The sequence below is a fragment of the Chroicocephalus ridibundus genome, chromosome Z (genome assembly GCF_963924245.1).
Source record: "Chroicocephalus ridibundus chromosome Z, bChrRid1.1, whole genome shotgun sequence".
In the NCBI taxonomy this organism is placed as follows: Eukaryota; Metazoa; Chordata; class Aves; order Charadriiformes; family Laridae; genus Chroicocephalus; species Chroicocephalus ridibundus.
Genome location: NC_086316.1, coordinates 41,289,459 through 41,308,684, shown reverse-complemented (window position 1 = coordinate 41,308,684; position 19,226 = coordinate 41,289,459). Strand labels below are relative to the sequence as shown.

At 38.6% G+C, this 19,226-nt stretch overlaps 1 protein-coding gene across 8 annotated transcripts in view; it reads left to right on the top strand.

Annotated features, from left to right (window-relative positions):
* The first annotated feature begins 479 nt into the window (after nucleotides 1-479).
* The window catches only part of ERCC6L2 (ERCC excision repair 6 like 2), a 58,568-nt gene continuing 39,821 nt past the window's right edge, over nucleotides 480-19,226 (top strand). For 6 of the 8 annotated variants that reach the window (XR_010069047.1, XR_010069048.1, XM_063319958.1 and 3 more), the window contains exons 1-9: nucleotides 480-933; nucleotides 4,239-4,663; nucleotides 7,760-7,879; nucleotides 9,343-9,536; nucleotides 11,027-11,188; nucleotides 12,413-12,620; nucleotides 14,069-14,209; nucleotides 15,768-15,881; nucleotides 17,402-17,521. Coding sequence is in view for 6 of the 8 variants with exons in the window: in XM_063319958.1 (XP_063176028.1) it covers nucleotides 915-933; nucleotides 4,239-4,663; nucleotides 7,760-7,879; nucleotides 9,343-9,536; nucleotides 11,027-11,188; nucleotides 12,413-12,620; nucleotides 14,069-14,209; nucleotides 15,768-15,881; nucleotides 17,402-17,521 (1,503 nt within the window). In the remaining 2 variants the exon portion in view is untranslated. The remainder of the gene's footprint in view (nucleotides 934-4,238; nucleotides 4,664-7,759; nucleotides 7,880-9,342; nucleotides 9,537-11,026; nucleotides 11,189-12,412; nucleotides 12,621-14,068; nucleotides 14,210-15,767; nucleotides 15,882-17,401; nucleotides 17,522-19,226) is intronic. The other 2 variants (XM_063319960.1, XM_063319961.1) reach the window with 2 other exon arrangements.

Sequence of the window (19,226 nt, the reverse complement as noted above, 5' to 3'; positions counted from 1 at the left end):
GGAAAATCAGTTGCAGTATGGGTAGTACAGATCAAGATCCCACCATGCCAGCTGGACTAGGGGTGCTCCACGCAGGCGCTACATTCAGGGCCAACTACCGTGGTCCGGGACATCTGCCCCGTGCCACAGGCCCGTACACCACCACCACCACGCGCACCACACTCCACCTCCGCCGTTTCTGTGTGGAAAAACAACTTAATTTGGGGGGTACAACACGGCGCCGCGGCGCCCTCCCGCGTTACTCCCGGCCCTGCGCCGGCCTTTCCCGGGGACTCGCCCCACCAGCGCCCACGGCCGCCCTCCGGGCCACAGCACCGCATCCACCGGCTGCCCCGCAGGGCTTCGCCACAGCCGGGACCCCGGGCGGGACCGGGACACGGACAGTGACAGGCCCCCAAGACCCGACCCCTCCCCACCAGCCTCTCGCGACACCTCCAGCAAACCTCGCGATACTTGGCGCTCCTCCCCCTTCACCGCTGGCTCCTTGCAGCCCGCGGCCCTTCCGCGCCGATCCTCTCGCTGCGCCCGCCCCGGGGACCGGCTGCGGCCCAGCCTGCCGCGGCGGGGCGGGGGCCAAGGGGCCGCTCGCCCCCGTCCCCGGGCACTGTTCCTGCCCACCCGGTCCTGATCGGGGCCGGCAGTGGCTCGGCGATGGAGGGGCAGGCGACGGTTTCCCTATCTGACAGGCCGTGAGGTGCTCCCCTGGGCCTCCTCAGCCCCTTTCCTGCTGTGCCTTGCCCCCGGGGGAGCGTGTGGCCTCCAACGAAGGCGTGTGGGCGGTAGACGGGCCCGTGGTCCCCCCGCTGTGGCGGTAGGCCCCCAGAACGGTGGGCTCGGCTGGCTTCTGGTCCCCAGCTGCCCCCGGGTACCCCCGCCCCCGGGCTCCGTGGGGCCTTGCACGGCCATAAGTTAAAATGTGTGATGGTGTCTCAGGTAAGCATCTTCCGTGTGTCTTTGCAGAGCGATGTTCAGGCGCTAATTGCTTATTCACGCTTGCCCAGATGGAAAAGAGGGCAGGTGTGGAAGCTGCTGGGTATGGCTCTGCACACATCTCTGTGCCACGGTGCTGTGAGGCCTCACCGAACAGCGAAGCTGGAGTGTGTGTGTGTGTGAGAAGTCTGGCAGTGTATACATGTTAGAAACGTTCAGTGAGAAAACTCTGGTTTTGTTTCTCAGAAACATTTGAGTGTGTTTCTTGGGACAGGTGGAAACACGTGGTTAAGTGGACTCAAAGCATTTTAGAGATTTTTTTAGCCTCTCTTGTTTAACAACTTTGTAGTTAAGCTTTGAATTTAAGAAGGGCAATGCTTTTCTTTAGTATCCTTGAATTTTGCTGTTACAATCGTTTTTTAGGGTGTAAAAAAAACTGCACTCTGCATTAAGTGGACAAACTTCAACAGTTATAAAGCATTCATGGAACTTTTGCTCTTTTTTTTGTGTAGAGGAGTAGTTGAAATCAGCAAATGTGTGACAGTAGGCCATTAGCAGCATGATTTAGTACAGTCAATATGGCACATTTTTTTCAACTGTGGTAAAAGGTGTAAGTATAACCAAGCATCTTAAATACCGTCTTTTTTCATTGATGGGAAGTGGCCTGTACCCATGCTATGAAGCCCAAGAAGTTAGCGAATCAGGCTAGTTAAAGGAGCAATTCTTGCTTTGGCTTGGACAGCACTATTTTCTGGGGTCTTGCAGCAGTGGTGTCCTTAATGCCATTACTTTTCTTCCCCTTTGTTTCATTCTCTTGTTTACCACTAGGTTTGCAGTTTGGTAATACTGAACCTGTTATCCCACTTTGCACCTGGAACCCTGATTCTGAGAAGTCATATGCAATTCATTAAACTCAAGTAAATGCTTAGTTAAAAACAAAGGCACTGTCATCTTAAATCGTGGTTTTAACTTGAGTGTCGTTAATCTCATGCGTCACTTCAGATATTACTGTGAAAGAAAATAATTATGGAAGTGCTTTCTTATTTTAAACATTGTTTTGCATATTTAACAGTGCTGCCTATAGCTGGTTTCATTTTTACAGTCTTCGAGAAATTGCTCAAGAACTTAGCTGCTACTGGGGGAAGTTCATGTGCACGTTTTTTTGCATAGATTTGAGCATGTGTGAGAGAGTACAAATGCCTTAAACTTTAAGAGATTAGATATGTATTATTTGTTGAACATACTGTCTGTACTTCACCCTTTGCCTCAAAAAGATATGTTTGAGCTTCAAGTCTCTGAAAAGGTCGGTGGGAATGGCTGAAGGTATGGAGCAGCTTATGTACAGGTCACAGAGTGTGGGGTTGAAGTTATCAAGGATGATGGGGGGCGTTATGAAAGACATCTGAAAAATTATAAGTTTAACCTAGAGGTCATGGTTTATGATCTTGTTAATATAAGAACTAATGGGCCATTAGGTTATGGGATCCAAGTTTGTAGCAGGCAAAAGGTTGTCAAGTATTGGAGAGCAGACCTGCGAAATTCATAGTCAGAAGACACTGAATGCAAAAAATCTGCATGCGTTGAAGGTGGAATAGAGCTACTTGAAAAAGAGAAGTCCACTGGTGTTTGCTAAATGAGCAAACCACACCTGACCCAGGAAATCTCTGTAGCAAAAAGAATACTTTAAGGACAAAGAATTTTAGAAGAGAGGTATTCTCTATGCTTGTGCAGTTTTTATTCTTACCTGGGTATCAACTTATGGCCAGTGCTGGTTGCAGAATAGGGGGTTACATGAATGTTTTTCTTTTAGTGTATATAATTTAGTAATTTTTTTAAAATTACATATGATTATCACTGATTTAAGTAGTATGTTGTGGAGAATAATCCTGTGAGCGTACGCTTCCGTGACCTCAGGAACTAGTGAGAAGAACCTATCTTCTCCATGAGTTTTTTGCACTGACACATAAAAATGGGGCAAAGTGGCATTTCTTGCCTTCAGGACTTCCTCTTTTCCTTTCCTCCGAAAAGTAGCTGGATTAAGGCACACAGAAAGGTGTACTAGTACTGATCATAGTTACAAAGTACTTGCCCTGATGCAAAGTTGTCTCTCTTGCTCCTTCCCATAAAAACTTTAGGTGCCTCTCACTGCTGCAGATAATGACTTTTTCAGAAGTGGCAGAACTTATTCCAACAAATAAATAAGAAACAGTGAAAGTTCTGAAATAAATCATGCGTGTTCTTCTCTTTGTTTTGGGATGGCTTAGCAGGGTAAGGTTGGAAATTGTTTCCACAAACACAAAAGGCCAACAATTCCTCAGCTCAGATCTGGAAAACTTTGTGTGCAACTGTTATTTACTATGCCTTATCTTTTACTGTGAAGAGTGAAGGCCCTGTTTTTTCTGATAGAGCTGTTTTGTTGGGTTTTTCTTTGTCAGTACAAAGTGGATTCATTGGACTGTGATACACTGCTGTTATTGTCTTCCACTTTCTCTGTTAGCAGCATGTATATACCATTTAAAAAAATATCTTTGTACATGAAATGTGAAACTGAGATAGCTGAAAATGAAGCAGTTCGGTCACCTCTGTTGTTAATGGTTTGGCATGCTGTATTAAGGCCATAGTGAGACCACGTAGAAGAACAGATTTTGACAGTTACAGAATGGACAGCCATATAAGCAGTTTACTGAGTAATTAGGCACTTTGATGAATGATATAGGCAAATGATATGCTACTAATTGTTCTTAAAGTACAGTTCTGATGTTTCTAAAAATAAGGTTTTTTTTACCTGTTCCAGACTTTATTAGGAGAAAGGTGATGGTTTCCTATGTGATTATATTTGTAGCTGCGGTACTAGATTCAGGTAGATCAAAAGTGTGTCTAATATAGAAGGCCTTTTTGACCAGTTCACATGGTCAGTTAATTGGACACTAAACCTGCAGGCATCATCTTATAGGTGTTTGACTGTGTGAAGCCACTGTGAAACAAATATGTATCAGAATATGGCTTTTACATGAGATTTTTTCCTATATACTTTCAGATATTTATAAAATAACAGCACTTCAGCAAATTATAATTTAATATCTAACTCAGGATTTTGTTCTAAACAGTAATCAGTATCTTAATTGTAATGCTGCCTTCTCTAATCAGTATTGTAACTCTGCTGCTACCTTCAGTAAAATCTTTTAAGTTGTATGCATTTTGTCAAATAAATTTATATCCAATGTTTTATTATGTGACAGAATTAAATACTTTCTACATTTGGCCAGTTTGTCACTATGTGTGTTTGTTTGTTTTGGTTTTTTTAATAGAAAATTGGCATATTGGGGAAAAATGCCTTGCCCCTTGTCTTGAGAATGGGAAACTTCATGAAGGAAAAATATCCTCTATTGAAAAGGACAAGAATGGAAAATCATTTGCTGTTGTATCATTCTTGGAGTCTGAAGAAAGGAAAATACTAATAACTAAACTTCGTAGAATTGAAGCCAGTAAAGGATCCTGGAAAAGCTTAATATTTGATGATGGTGATCTGGAAAAGCCTTATTTTCCTGACCGAAATCTTCCATCTCCTGCAGTTCCTTTTAAATTATCTGACAGTGGTGATATTATCCCATATACAATCAATAGATACCTGCGTGATTATCAAAGGGAAGGAGCCCAATTTCTGTATGGACACTATGCTAATAAAAGAGGATGTATTCTTGGAGATGATATGGGCCTTGGCAAGACAATACAGGTATTCTTTTTTGATTTTTACACACTGAGAGAACAGGTAATTTTTTGGGGGATGGATTTTCTGTGAGATGTAAATCTTTTTAAAAAATAATGTATTTAAGAAAGGGCATTTCAGTGAAGCTTAACCTTCCTTTTCTGTTGTGGAGTTGGAGGAGGCAGGATGTGACCATCCAGGACAGCACTTAAAGCTGGGAACCATTGTTGTGTTTGAGATTCACTTCTGACCTGCCACAAAACTGGATTGTGAACCCTTTTAGTGTAAGCACAGGCAGTTATGGTAGTTAAAATGTTAGTATTCATTTTATGTTGAATGTACTTTGAGGATTGCTACCTGTGCATCATGAAAGTGATTTGCACAGAAGTACGCTAAAACCACTTACAGCTCTTATCTGACTACAGCTCTTTAAATGTGTTTTTCCTTTTTTCCTTGGGAACCAGTAGTTTGACTGTACTGTGAACGAGAAGGAGCAGACACATTTACTCCCATCTCTGGAAAAAGTGCATAGATGTTCCATGTTATTTTTATCGGTCTTTTGGAAATACAATTTGGGTTGATGAAAGGACGAAGTGTAGCTGGATTTTTCCATTATGCTTTGAATCAGTGTGGCCCAACCGATTTATTTATTTTACTAAAACTGGGGGGGGGGGTTATGTTTGAAAATTCTTTTTAATCTGTCTGGTTTTAAGTAAGCAGCATGAATCTATGCTGGCTAGTCTTTGTCCCCCTCTGTCATGTGTCAAATGGAAGCTTATTCTTACACTGACAAATTCTGGCTGTAGTGTCTGTTGCCCTTCTATTTAGGAGAATGTTGACAGACACCCATCAGTGCAAAGAAATGTTCTGTAGCAAACTTGACAAAAGGAGTGAGTAAACTGAACTGGCAAAACTTCTCTGGACAGAGCATTTAAAGGTGCATCATAGGTTTGTGTAGCTGACAATGATCTGTTAACAGATGTTTATTAAAACTAAACTGCATCCTTTTACCTTATGTTTTACCTAACCTTGGCCATGTTTCTTGTCCATGGCAGTTTAAGAACTTGGTAGTTGTGGAAGTTTATCTCTGCTCAGAACTGCAAATGTCCAATTTCATATAGTAAGAAGCATCTTTATGAGATACAAGTAAACTGAGTGAGGGTGGTGTTGTGGAATTGAGTTTTCTTGCTTCTGTTTCTTATATTTTTTGAATCTCAGAACTGATCCTGTAAAGACCTGGTCCCATTTATCACACAGTGACTGTGTTATTGTGTGGAATTCACATCTGATTGTTATTTCTTTTAATAACAGTGTCAAGTTTGCAGAAGAAAGGTAGAAGTTTTAAAGAATACCTTGTGTATTTTTTGTAAAACACAATTTTATGTTTTTCAAGTTCAGTACGGGAAAGGCAGTTCAGTGGATATGAAGTAAAAGAGGATTTCACTTGTTTAGAAAAGATTAGTATGTATGAAAGAATAAATATTAAACTTCATCAAGTAGCAACTGATTTAGTTTTATAGAAAATTTGTATCATGTTTGTCAGTTGGCTGAACCCTATTCTTTCTGAATTGTAGGTTGATTTATCAGATAGACTTTTCTAGAAAACTTTTGCATTTTATTATTCGTTGTACTTCTGAACTCGCTTTTGCTTAAATGGCCTGACTGTGTGGCTCTTTCATTTCAAGGTGAAGTTGAGGTGGAGGCATGTAGAATAATGTTGATTCTTAACATGATTGCAGTAAGTTAAAGTTTCCTATTAAGGTCTTTAGGATTGCTTCCTGCTTTTTCTGGAAGAGCCAAAGGTTTCTCATCAGAGTTGCCTTTTTACAGCCTTTTGCTATTGTTACAAATTTGTGATGCATAATTCTTCCAAAAATGGAGGATCTGGAGGACACATGGAGATTTTGTGTTCAGTTGAATTTTATTCTTATTCTTGAAAGGATTTTAAAAAAAATTCAAGTCAAACAACATGTGCAACTTGCAGTTCCTCTCAGCCTTAGTTTATATGAAAAATTATGTATTAAAATGTTTGGTTTTCTTTTCTTCTGCATGTCTCTTTCCCACCCTGTGGCCCCATATGTGAGGGGTTTCCTCTGTCTTCTGCTCATCTACCTTTACTCTTCTCAGGTGTTTTTGCTGCATTTCTGCACTCCTGGCTGGTTCTTTTCCTAGCATCGCTAGAGGGAGAAAGCTGTGGAAATTTCCTTTTGTTTGGAAATCGGGAGATGACAGCTTTACATATGCCCTGCTATGAGCAGCTGTGTAGCAGCTGCAAAAGGAAGTGGCTGGAGCTGTCTGCTGAGAGTAAAGGGGGGCCTGTTGAATTTTCAAAAGAAGGGTACCTCTCTGATGATGCATCTGGTTCTTGCTGCTGCTTAGTCCCGTGGATACAAAGTGGGGTTTATGGGTTTGAATGTTCTGGCTAGATATCTCTGTGCCTTTTTCCTGTTTTGGAATACCATGGGAGCTGCTTGGAATAGCCTGTGCTGAGATGTTTGTCTGCACTGTGATGCAGTATAGTAAGTGTCTCCTCATAATCAAAGGGAAATCACCTTGACTGGTTTGAGGCAGATAAGAGAATATAGGTGCAAACATAACAGAGAGAACTGGTTTCAAGTTAACAACAGGAATTGGAAGGAATGGAACATACAGAAAACGACATATTAGTAAAAACCTCTAGTTTAAACCTCTTCTACCTTTTTCAGAAGTAGTGTTGGGTATATGGTTAGCAAGTATCTCTTCCTCCTGTTTTATCATCAAAGGCTCAAGTGCCTTGAAAATGGAAGAAAATTGCAAGGCAATGCATCATCCCCAAATTTTGTTGACTCGTTCATAATCTATTCTGTATTTTTGGGACTCCTCCACTTAGATTGGAGGGTGAAAGAGTAAAATAGAGCAATTAATTGCTCTTATCATGAATTCAGGATTCTCCCAAGGGAAGGGGTTCCCATGGGAACAGATTGATTTAAAATAAACAAACAAGCACCAAAAAAACAATTCCCCCAAATCCCCTTTTTAAATATCATCCAAGTTTTTGTCCTAAATGCTTATTTTCAGTGAAACTACTTCATTTTCTGTTTGCATTTTTCTAAATAATCACTGACATTTGCTTTCTTTCTCAAGGTCATTTCATTTTTGGCTGCAGTGTTGCACAAAAAGGGAACACGTGAAGATATTGAAAATAATATGCCAGAATTTTTACTGAGGACAATGAAAAAAGAACAAAAGTGCAACCCCAAGAAGGTACAGATTTTAGTGATACAAACTTAAGGATTTTGGTAAAAGGCAATACTTGGATTTTTTTGTTTGTTTGCTTTAGAAGTTTTTTATGTATATTCATTTTTTATATTCAGTTACTTAGGTAAATTAGGGGTTCATGGCCTTCCTGTTAGTGTTTGGGAATCCTTCAGTTTTCCAGATAATCATAGTGCATTATCTGGCCTTTGTTGTTTAATCTGTTAATACTGTTGATCTGCACTAACAAAGAACATTTGGAAATAACCTGGATGAGATTTTTGGCTAGAATACTTTGAAAAGCCAATGTCAGTAAGTAGAAGATTATATTTTTGTGTGGTTGTGTTTCTGAAGTGCAAAAAGCACATTTGTATATATTAACGTGATATTTAAATAATTAAGGCAAATGTATGTATTTGGAAAATTTATTGCTAATGTTCTTGTGACCTCACATATTTTCTTGAATGACTGTAATAATGTCAGAAGTAATGCTGACTGATAATCTAGGTAATTAAATACAGCAAATAAAGATACGTGACCAAGAGAAATGTGAAGATCATTTTAATTTTACTTACCACACGATCCATGCAATTTCTTTTTTCCATTGCTACTTTTATTTTATTGGAATAATTGGAATATTTAACTGGAAGAATGGTTCACAGGACACTAGCTTTGTGAATAAGGGGTACAGGTTCCTAAGGAAAGATAAGCAGAGAAGACGACATGAAGGGTTAGCACTTCATGTGAAAAAAAAAAAAAAAAAAAGGAATGCTTCTGACTGGGAATAAGAGAAGAATTTAACTTTGAGGACAATTAAGTATTGGAAAAGGTCACAGAGAGGTTGCGGACCACCCCATCCTTGGGGGTTTTGAATACCTGGGTAGAGAAAGCCCTAAATGTCCGAATTCAGCGTTGCCCCTGCTTTGACCAAGAAGCTGGACTAGAAACTTCCTGAGATTCCTTCTCACCTAATTGATTTTATTATTCTATGATATTAAATGAGTTGTAAGAGCTGTCTTAAATTTTTAAACCCTTTTCAGGTCTTTCTGTTTTGAAGTCATATATTGATTAGACTTGTGGATGGAAGGAAGCTGCTTACCCTCTACATCCTTTTCTTTTCTCCATGTGTAAAACATTTTATGGTATACAGATGCTACAAGGAAGCAAAGTGATAGTGTCTCATGTCTTATTGCAGTTGTTAGAGTATAATTTGAGTAAGTTGTACTACTTTGGTAGCTTTTGTAGTATTACAGTGTTTTTCATCTGTACTGTTTACATAATCTGAGTAAACTGATTAACTTTTGAATTTATATTGGCTCTTCAGATATTTTTCTATACTGTGCTTTGAAGTGACAAATTAAACAATTCAAACTATAAATAGGTAAAATAAATCTCAAGATTTTTACTTTCCTTATCAAGAAAGTGCTATGTTGTTGTTTTTCAGTAATAATATAACAGCTATTTGTTTTCAGACTTTCCTCATAGTGGCCCCTCTTTCAGTGCTATACAACTGGAAGGATGAGTTAGACATGTGGGGGTACTTTAAGGTCTCTGTCTTACATGGCAGTAAGAAGGATGATGACTTGAGTCGCATCAAGCAAGGGAAATGTGAAGTTGCCCTTACAACGTATGAGATACTTCGCCTGTATTTGGATGAATTTAACAGGTAATGATTTTTCTACACACAGAATTTTAACTGTTTGTCTAATTTTGCTTTCTTCTTTGCAAGTACTTATTCTTTCTATGTAATGTATTTACTGTTAAATCCAGTGACTCGTGTTGAAGAAGAGAATCTGATTTAACTGTCCTTGGATAGTTTACCCTATACTACCTTTGTAGTGGGATGCTTGGGAGACATTTGAATAGTTTTCATAAAGCTAGTTTGTGCTGTTGACACGTTCATGAAGTGTTCTCTAAAAGATGCAGGAGTTGCCTACGTGAAAACTGGTAGTGGCTAAAAAATATGGAGAAGATATTTCTATCTTTCAGTGCAGTGTAAGGAGAACAAATTATGGAATTTCAAAATGTTCAAAAGGTATTTTCATTATTATTTGCACTTTTCAGCAGCTTGATGAAGTTCTTGAGTCCTAAAAACTTTGAGATACAAGATGCGTATGTGTGTCCCTGTGTATAGTTTTAAATACCTGATGGATTTACCAGAGTCAAGGCATTTCTGACAGCAGATTGTATTAGAAATCCTACTTTATTTGCTCCGTATCTGTCAGCCTTTTCAAACTAGGAGTGTTGCCTTTGGCTGTGTTCAGAAGTACTTAGCCTGTCATCTGATCGTAGTGGTCCTCATTTCTTAGGTCATCTTGGAAGTAAGGTACCAGTTGCATGAATAGCTAGCAGTAGCAGCCTGCCCTTAAAAGCTGCTGTTGTCAGGGCCTCTGCAGATCTTGTTGTTTTAGGTGTTGGGAAAGGTCCGGGCCTCTGTGAATGTCCTAGGGTTGTGGATAACTGTCACCAAAACAATCAGATCTCCAGCTCTGTCCGCACTCAGGTCTGAAAAAGAAGATAGATAGGAGAAGACTAAAGGAGTTGCGTTAGCAGTACCCTAATTCTTTTGGTCCCTGCTTCTAGATGTGTTCCTCCTAGTCACAAATTCATGAAATATTAAAACTCCTCTGCATATTGGTATCATATAGATACTAAAGAAGTTGAGTGATGCTTTCAGGTAAGAAACCATGCAGATTAAAATGCTTTCAATATAATTCTGGTTACACTGGATAGGTTTTGTTGGAAAAATGAGGCACGCCTGTGTTAAGCGTGTTTCAATAGCTTACCTTCAGAGATTTATTTAATTTTTCTAAATCTTACGTACGAGTGGAATTAGTGCTGGTGAGATGTGCTGGACTGATTGCTCCAGAGATTGAAAGCTACTTTCTTCACAGAAAATTTGACACCGTTAACAGTAGTTTATTTATTTGGTTATATAGTTTAGCCATTATACCCAACTATGGCGACTGAAATTACCAGGCAAACAGAAAATAAGGATACTGAGTAGTATAATACAATGTAAGACAGGAAAAGTAAAAAGTAATAGTGTTTTATAATAATCATGGCTATGTGTGTGGCTGACTTCACTTTGTATATCTATGTGGATTGATAGGATAAGTAGTTTCAGTTAATACAATATTTCTTGTTGATCTGCAGCGTAGAGTGGTCTGCTGTGATAGTGGATGAAGCACATAGAATCAAGAATCCAAAGGCTCAAATAACTCAAACCATGAAGTCATTAAAATGCAGTGTTCGCATAGGTCTTACTGGAACCATTCTTCAAAACAATATGAAGGAACTTTGGTGTGTTGTGGACTGGTAAATAAAATACCTTTTTTTTATGATTTAAACACCACTATATGTTAACTGTGCTGTGGGACTGGGATAGGGCTGGATGATTTGGATCCATCTGTGTCAAAAAACAACAAATCACAACCCTCCCCCCAAAATGCCCAATGTTTTGTCAGAATGTATGTATGTTTTTCCATGGGTGTTTTGGAGGTAAGCTCCTGATACATACATCTGCAGTATGTATTTTGCAGTTATTTAATAAATTTGGAGGTCCTTTTATTGCCTGGCTTCTTTGGGGAATTTGGGAGGCAGTTATGATTATTTTCTCCCCGCGCCTCATTTACCTTTCTTTTTTGAGGATGCTATTTTTTTCTTTTTTGTCTCTTCCCTACATTAGACTGAGAATCATTACACAGTTTCAAACAATGTTGTGCCTTTACTCTGTCTAATATGTGCAGGTCATTCTGACTTACCTGTAAGTTGAAAGTAATAGTATTTTACTGTTTTTCAAAATACACAAGTGCACATATTTGTAAAGCAACAGTTTTGTCCAGGAAAACCTCTGATGAAGAGGGAGAGGTGGAAATAACCCTGGATATGAATCTAAACATAGAACACTTACTGGGGATGATTTGCAGAGGAGGAACAAAACAAACATGCCTTAAATATGAGGAAATACAAACTGAATTGAAATATCAGGAAATCAATGCTTTAACAGTAAGCTTAGTGTTGCATCCTGTGCTGGTATTTATAGATTGTTCCAGTATGTAGTGCTGCTAATGATTACCAATTTCTTTTTCCTGTTGTGTTTCTTAAGATTTTATTTAGTAAACTGCAGTATCTGCATAACCTGATTTTAATAAAAAAAGTAAAAATTGAAAACATGACTGCTTTGCTTCCAATTTAGGCTCCTGAACAGTAACAGCCTTGTAGTTTAGAGGTTCTGTATTCTGGTGACTTGCTCTGCTGAGCTTTAGTTTTTCCGGAGATAGCAATCCTTTCCTAAAGAGATTGTCTTAACATTACAGGATGACAGTAAGTAACTGAAAAAATGGCATGTCTGGAAGCACTATATGTTTCTACTTATATGCACAATTTTAGTAATTTCTCTAGTGATTGTTAATTTAAGATCTCTTGCTGTTAGCCATAAACAATTTATGGTATGCTTTCAATTGAAAAAGATATATTGCCTTGGAGGAAAGAAAATGGTGTTACTCCTTCACACACACACACCCTTTTGTTTTTTAACAGGGCTGTACCAGGACTTTTGGGTAGCAGACTACATTTCAAGAAGAAATTTTCTGATCCAGTGGAGCATGGCCAGAGGCACACTGCAACTAAAAGAGAGCTAGCAACAGGTCGTAAGGCCATGGTGAAGCTAGCAAGAAAAATGTCCGGCTGGTTTCTGAGACGTACCAAAGTGCTTATCAGTGATCAGTTGCCAAAAAAGGAAGACAGAGTAAGAGCGCTTGCACATTTCAAATACAATGCAAATGGATATATCTTTTCTTTTTTTTGTTGTTTTTGTTGTGTTTTTTTCTCTTTCATCATGCCTTTAGTAGTTTATGGCTTTCTTTTGGACTTAGGAATTTAATAAGAATCCAGAGCCTTGGAAAAAATGCACATGCAGTAGTGTGCTTTGTTCACATAATTACTGTGATTGCATGTTGAAATGGAGTTAATCAAGCATGAAAAAACTAGACTTCTAACTAGTGATTTACACGTCTGTTTTATGTGCACTTTTGTATTTATCTGTGCAAACCCAATGCAATGTATGTAGACCTTTTGAAATTCTATGTAGGACTGCTGAATTCACAGCTTGACACTTTGTACATAGAACAGTATGCTTTTTATTTTTAACTCCCTCATTTTTGATCACTAAATAAAAGACAAACCCCAAATCTAAAGCTAGTAGTTGATAGGTGTGTAATCCTGTTCATCTAATGGTATTGTAAACATTATATAAAGTGATGATACTTACGACTATAGCTAAGAGTTCTGATAGATTCTTATTACGTATATTCATGCTTTCCTTCTAAGTTGAAGGAAAGTTTCCTTCTAACTAACACGTTAGTTTGTGGCTGGTTCTGTTTTCAAAATTTGGTATTTATTCTTCATCCTTAGTGTATAATAATGTCATCTAAACTGTCTTCTGAAGGAAAGATTAACACAAACGTCAGTCAGTTGCTTTTCTAAATCTAGCAGGTTTTATTCTTTTCATTCGCTTGTTAATGTGAGTATATGTTCAAGTTACTGCTGTATTATTATAGCTCAGCATGGTGCTGCTGCTGTGTGGGTGGCCTAGGTTAAGGAATGATCTTGGGATTTCTGTCTCCTGCTGCTTAAGACTAAGGATGTCATGCAGATGCCACCCATGGTCTCTAAGAAGAGGGATAAGAGTTTTGGCCATAGCACTGTGTGGATCCTTGCCTTCCCATTGCTTATTCTGTTTGTCCTGCCTGTGGTAGTGCCCTACAACATCTAGTGCCTAAAAAGAGGAAAGAAAGGGTAAATTAAGCAACTGGCAAAGCAGAGGGGAATCCCTAATTACGATTAGGCATTTATTTCTCTCATTTTTCCCTCCTCCTATCCCTCCACAAAAGCTATACTGAAAAGTTTGTAGAAATGTTAACACAAGTTGTTGCAGCTTGACACTGATACTCTGTAAAATTTCAGAAGGGGATAAAATAACTATCCGTACATTTTGGCTACAATTTCATATTATTTTGGTGTCAAGACCCAGATTTTTTTCATTTGGTAGTAGAATAATTTCATGTAACTTTTTGAGCAAATAACTTCTTGTTTTCTACTTTATTTTCAATATTTTATGTTTTTTGATCCAATGCTGTTTGCTTTTTATTGTATGCCACACATAATTGTGTTTTGGGGGTTCTCTCTCTTTGGCAGATGGTGTACTGTTCCCTGACCGAATTCCAGAAAGCTGTGTATCAGGCTGTCCTAGAGACTGAGGATGTAAGCTTAGTATTACGAGCAGGAGAGCCCTGTAGCTGCAACAGCGGCCGTAAAAGGAAGAGCTGTTGTTACAAAGTAAGAACTTGCACTGTTTGGAATTTAGAACATAGTCTTTCTGGTTTGAGCAACAGATAAGTTTTTCTTGAGACACTCTCTGCTGATGAAGAGCTGACTGAAATAGCTGCGTAGGCCATCTGTTTGGGAAATCCTGACTGGAAACATGGGTGGTTGCATCACAAGCATGATGAAGTTAGGCACTTTGGGATTACAGCAAAGCTACTTTGCATGCCCTGAGCAGGTGGTAGTTATTTATGCAGTAAATTCTGGATTTGGTGTATTAAGTGCACCTGTGAAACAGTTGATGTTGGCAAGGATTTTGCATTGGGGTGTTCAGTATGTGTCAGGCATGCAGCTCCCATGTGCCTCAGGTGGTCAGTGCAGAATTTGCAAATCAGGGACATCCTGGACCCAGCAGGTTGTCTGGGTTTTGCTTGTGTCATAACTGCAGTTGGATTGTGTCTTTCTATGGCACTAAACAGGCACTTTGCTTTGCATCATTGAAGGGAGAACTCCTGACAGTAGCCACAGAGCACAAGTACAACTTTGTTCACAAGTAACAGCTCTGTAGATTTCTTCTATTGTCTCTGGACTTCATTAACACTCAATTAGTCTAGCTTTGTATTTGTTTTGTCTGTATCACTCAGCAGGCTCAGATTAAGCATGTCTTTTTAACATTTAGAAGCGTAGGTGTCATACTTGCTTCTCGCCATTTTCTTTTTGGCCTGTTTTGATTCTTGCATAGTGTTCTGGTTTTTTGTGTTGGGTTGTTTTTTTTTTTTTCCAAATGATGTAGCTGACTTAATCTTCTGCGTCTTTCTTTGAAAACAATCCCTCTATCAGCCTGTTTAATATTCCATGGATACTAGTGTTAGTTCTTCTACAAAATATCTTGTGATATTTTGTAGAAAAAAAGTAAAATGCTGTTGAACTTAATTCACAAAGGGCATTAGGCAGGCCTGCAGATGCTTAAGTGCTCTTATGGACTGTCTTATTCCAAAGTTAACCATGAAGCTTAGTAACCTGAGAAGGGAAAGGAGAACTAACATTGGTCTAATAGGCCAGCCACATCCAGAAGAATAGCTGATGCTGCATTATAGAATGTTTGAAGTTGTTTGAATTATGTTACTTGGGATGTTTATAAAGCTTTATACTTTTCTACTGTAAAGAAAAGTAAAGTTAGCAGTTACAGGGTAGGAAGTAATTCAAACAGTTCTGGTTTGATTTATATATAAATCAGTTGTAAGGTTACTGTCTTTTTATCTACCAAGGACTTCTTGGTTATCTTAGTAATTTCTGTAGATATCATGCTGTCTGAAATGTTTAGCAAACTATGAACATCACTTTGTTTTTTTTCTCTTTTTGGGAAGCTGTTTTCTGTCAATAGGATCACAAAGCTGAGGAAAAAAACCTCACTAAATCTTTGTTAGAACTACAGTATGCATCTCTTTGGGATCAATTGTAGGACTACTTAGAATTGCTAATGCATTAAACTTTTTAAGAATAACATTTATTTTAGATTATTTCTTATTTTCAGGAGTATTTGTTTGCATAAACTTTCTTTTTTCTTGTTTAGGTAAATGCTTATGGTGAAACAATTAAGTCATTGCGCTTCAGTTACCTGACAATCCTACAGAAGGTTGCAAATCATGCTGCACTGCTGCAGACGGACAACACTAGCAAGCAGCAAGTTAGTTTCAGAAGTATTTAAAAAATACTTACGGAAAATGGGATGAAAACTCTTGAATGAAAATTGCTGCTGGCCTCCTGTTTAAGTCTTAACTAATTGAAATTAAGATATTTTGCAAAATTCCTTTTCCATTCAGTAAATCAAAATGTAGCCCTTATCTAACAGATAGAGACGTTACACAACAGTGCCTTAATTTAGTTTATGCATATCTGAAAATATGGGTTATAGAAACATTGGAGAGCTTTAGGGGAAGAGTTAATTTTTAATGATTTCTAATAATCCTATTTCTGTTACACTTATGACAAGTGCCTAGTAAGAGGAATGTCTTTGTGCAAATAAATAAATAATAAGCAATTAGAATGTTGTTTTTTTCTCTAGTGTTTTGTATTCAGAGCTGAGCTGCTTTAAATAATGAGAAACACGTTTTAGTAGAAAATGCTCAACAAGAGAACAGTATCAGTTTATCTTGTTACTGTGGCAAGTAACCTACAAGACCCATAAATGGCACTTTTTAAAAATGCTTGTGTATGATCCTTGAGATCCAAAAATGAGCAAAGGGATTTAGGAATATTACTGCTTCCTCTCAGAAGCCACAAGGGAATGGAAATGAAAAAATCCTAGCAAATTTTGGCAAGTTTGTTCCATTAAAGCAGTGTTGGTTTTGTAGGAAATGTTACTGTTAGTGTCCAGGCCTTGCATGCAGTAAATACCCAAACATTTTCAGTGTACCTTTTTTTATATTATGTATGTAGTATTTGTTGTAATAACATTTGAGAGTTTAAATAGCCACTGAAATAGCAATATATGAGTATTTTGAGACTTACTGTCTTTTATGGCATACATAATTACTAACCTCCCCAAAATCTACTGAACAAACTAATATTCTGTAGTATTTCTTACCTTTAGTATTAAAGTCCATCACATGTGTTAATCTTGGGGGAGAGATGAAATCTCTTCCGCTCCACTGGAAAAGTAGACTTAAAATGTGTGGTTGCATTTAAGTTTAGAGCTATGCAAATTCTAGCAGTGGAGCTTTAATGTGGCTTTTGAACAGTTTTAACTGCATTTCCCATACTGTTTTTTTGTCATATCTGTGGGACAATATGCAATTCCCATATTGGCTTACATTGGCCAGAGGGTCAAGAAAAATGCTTGTACACAACTGATGGGTAATGCAAACCTCAAGCCAACAGAGTTTTTGAGCCTGACAATTCTGGCCAGTCTTATTGCAGTCTGTGCCTGGGAGAAGAAATTTTGTGCATCTCTTACTCTAGTAACTGGAATACATTGTTTCAGATGAGGATCCTCTTCCTTTTTAAAATGAAGCAAACTAAAACATACAGGAGATGTTTTACCTAGCACTTTTGTGGTGAACTGAATTGAAACCACATAACTCTTTCTGGTTGAGTTACTTCAGCAGATTACTTATTTCAACCTGTTGAACTCCTTGTATGGCTTACTGATATCCCAATATAGCTCTAAGTTTTAACACCTGTTCAAACTTTCTGCTTTTCTTCCAGGAAGCACATATCAGACGTGTGTGCAGCCAGGTATTTTCCAGTTTTCCAGATTTTGTGCAGTTAAGCAAAGAGGCAGCCTTTGAAACCATTTCAGATCCAAAGTACAGTGGAAAAATGAAGGTAATCCTGTTCTTTAGAGGGAAAACAAGATCTGTGGCTGTATATCCTGTATTCTGTTTCCTATATCCTATGGATATAGGAAAAAATACACCTAATAGTTGTGGGTTTTAATCATTCTGTTTATGATAGTGGTACCACCGTAGAGATCTCCGGTCTTGGATCGGGGTGCCTCTAGGCAAAGACCAGATAAGAGTGATCTGTGATGCTAAGATACCCTAAGATGTTAGCTTCACATATTTAGTGGCAGTCACGGAAATGAACCTTGTAGTCAAGGGGGTTCCATGAAGCCATTGACTCAGTGGCAGTCAGAAATGTTTGGGGAAGGAAAAGAGAGTGAAACAAAATCCTTATGGACTTAATGATTTGTGCAGACTTCAATATTGTAGGTAGTTGCAGTCCCTTCTCTCAAAGAGCATGTGTTAGACCTTGAAAAGGTTCAGAGAAAGGCCACAAAGGTCAGTGCTGCAGGACAGAAGCAACCGAGTAGGCTGGGACTCTCCAGCCTGGAAAAAAAGTCTTAGGATGAATGTGAGAAGGACAATCATGAGTAGCATGGAACTAGTGAACATGTACTGAGTGCTTACTGTCTCTTTCAATCCTTTGGATATCAAATGAAGCTAATGGGAGCCAGGCTAAAGATGAACAAAATAAACATGTTAAATGTAAACCTGTAAAACTTCGTGCCTCAGAATCTGGTTTCAGAGGGGAACAGGACGAATAACTGAAAAAGATGTCTAATGTAGCTAATTAAAAAGAAAACCATATTAAGTTTAGGAGTGTTCCTGAAGTGAGAGTAACTGGGGGATGAGAAGCAATGCAGAGTGAAGTACACTGTATTTTTGATCTCTCTGTAAACCCGGATATTCAGTTGATGATTGGGACTGGAGGGAGGCAGTGACTGGACCATGTTTTTTGTAACAGTAGTGGTTGTTATCACTTTATTGATTTTTTTTTTTTAATTATTATTATGCAAGCAACATCTTTGTTTTCTGTTATTACATACATGTGAGAGGCCTGCATATTACCTTTGTTACATACACTTCGTTATCTTGTGAAAGTCAACTTTTTTGTTAAATTAGCTATCATCAAATATTTAATACATGCCTGTAAAAACCAAGACCATGTTCTTCAGTGGTGCTTATGAAGCTCTTCTTTTATTGGTTATAACTAATTTAGCTTTGTCTAGAAATTTTTCTCTTGGGGTTATTGCATACTTCACTCCAGCGTTGCCTTATGACACTCCCATTATGTATTTTTTGACACACTAGTGAATAACACAGGCAAGCAAAAATGCTTGAGTTAAGGCAGAGGTTCCAGCATTATGTGCCTTTAAAGTCTGCAGTTTACAGAGCTGCCTGTTGGGGGAATCTGTTCCTAACTGTGGCCCTAAGTCTGAGCTGCTTCTGGGACAGCATAGACTGCAGTGTCATCTCAGGGATGCAGCTGGCTGTGGCTGTGTAGGTTGGGTGTTTGTTACCTTGACTAGTTGCAGTAAGGCTCTTCTCATGTTTGTGTGGAGTCGCCTTGGGTGGTAAGGAAGAAGATTCTGCTATATTGCAGCGCCAGAGTAAGGGCATAATCATAAGGTGGCAAGAGAGCAAAGGCTGTTATCTTTTTAAGTACACTGAGCTTGTACTGATGGCTTAATATTTGATGAGATGTCAGGCAGGTTGAATGTTTACTTTTGACATGGAGAGATCCACAT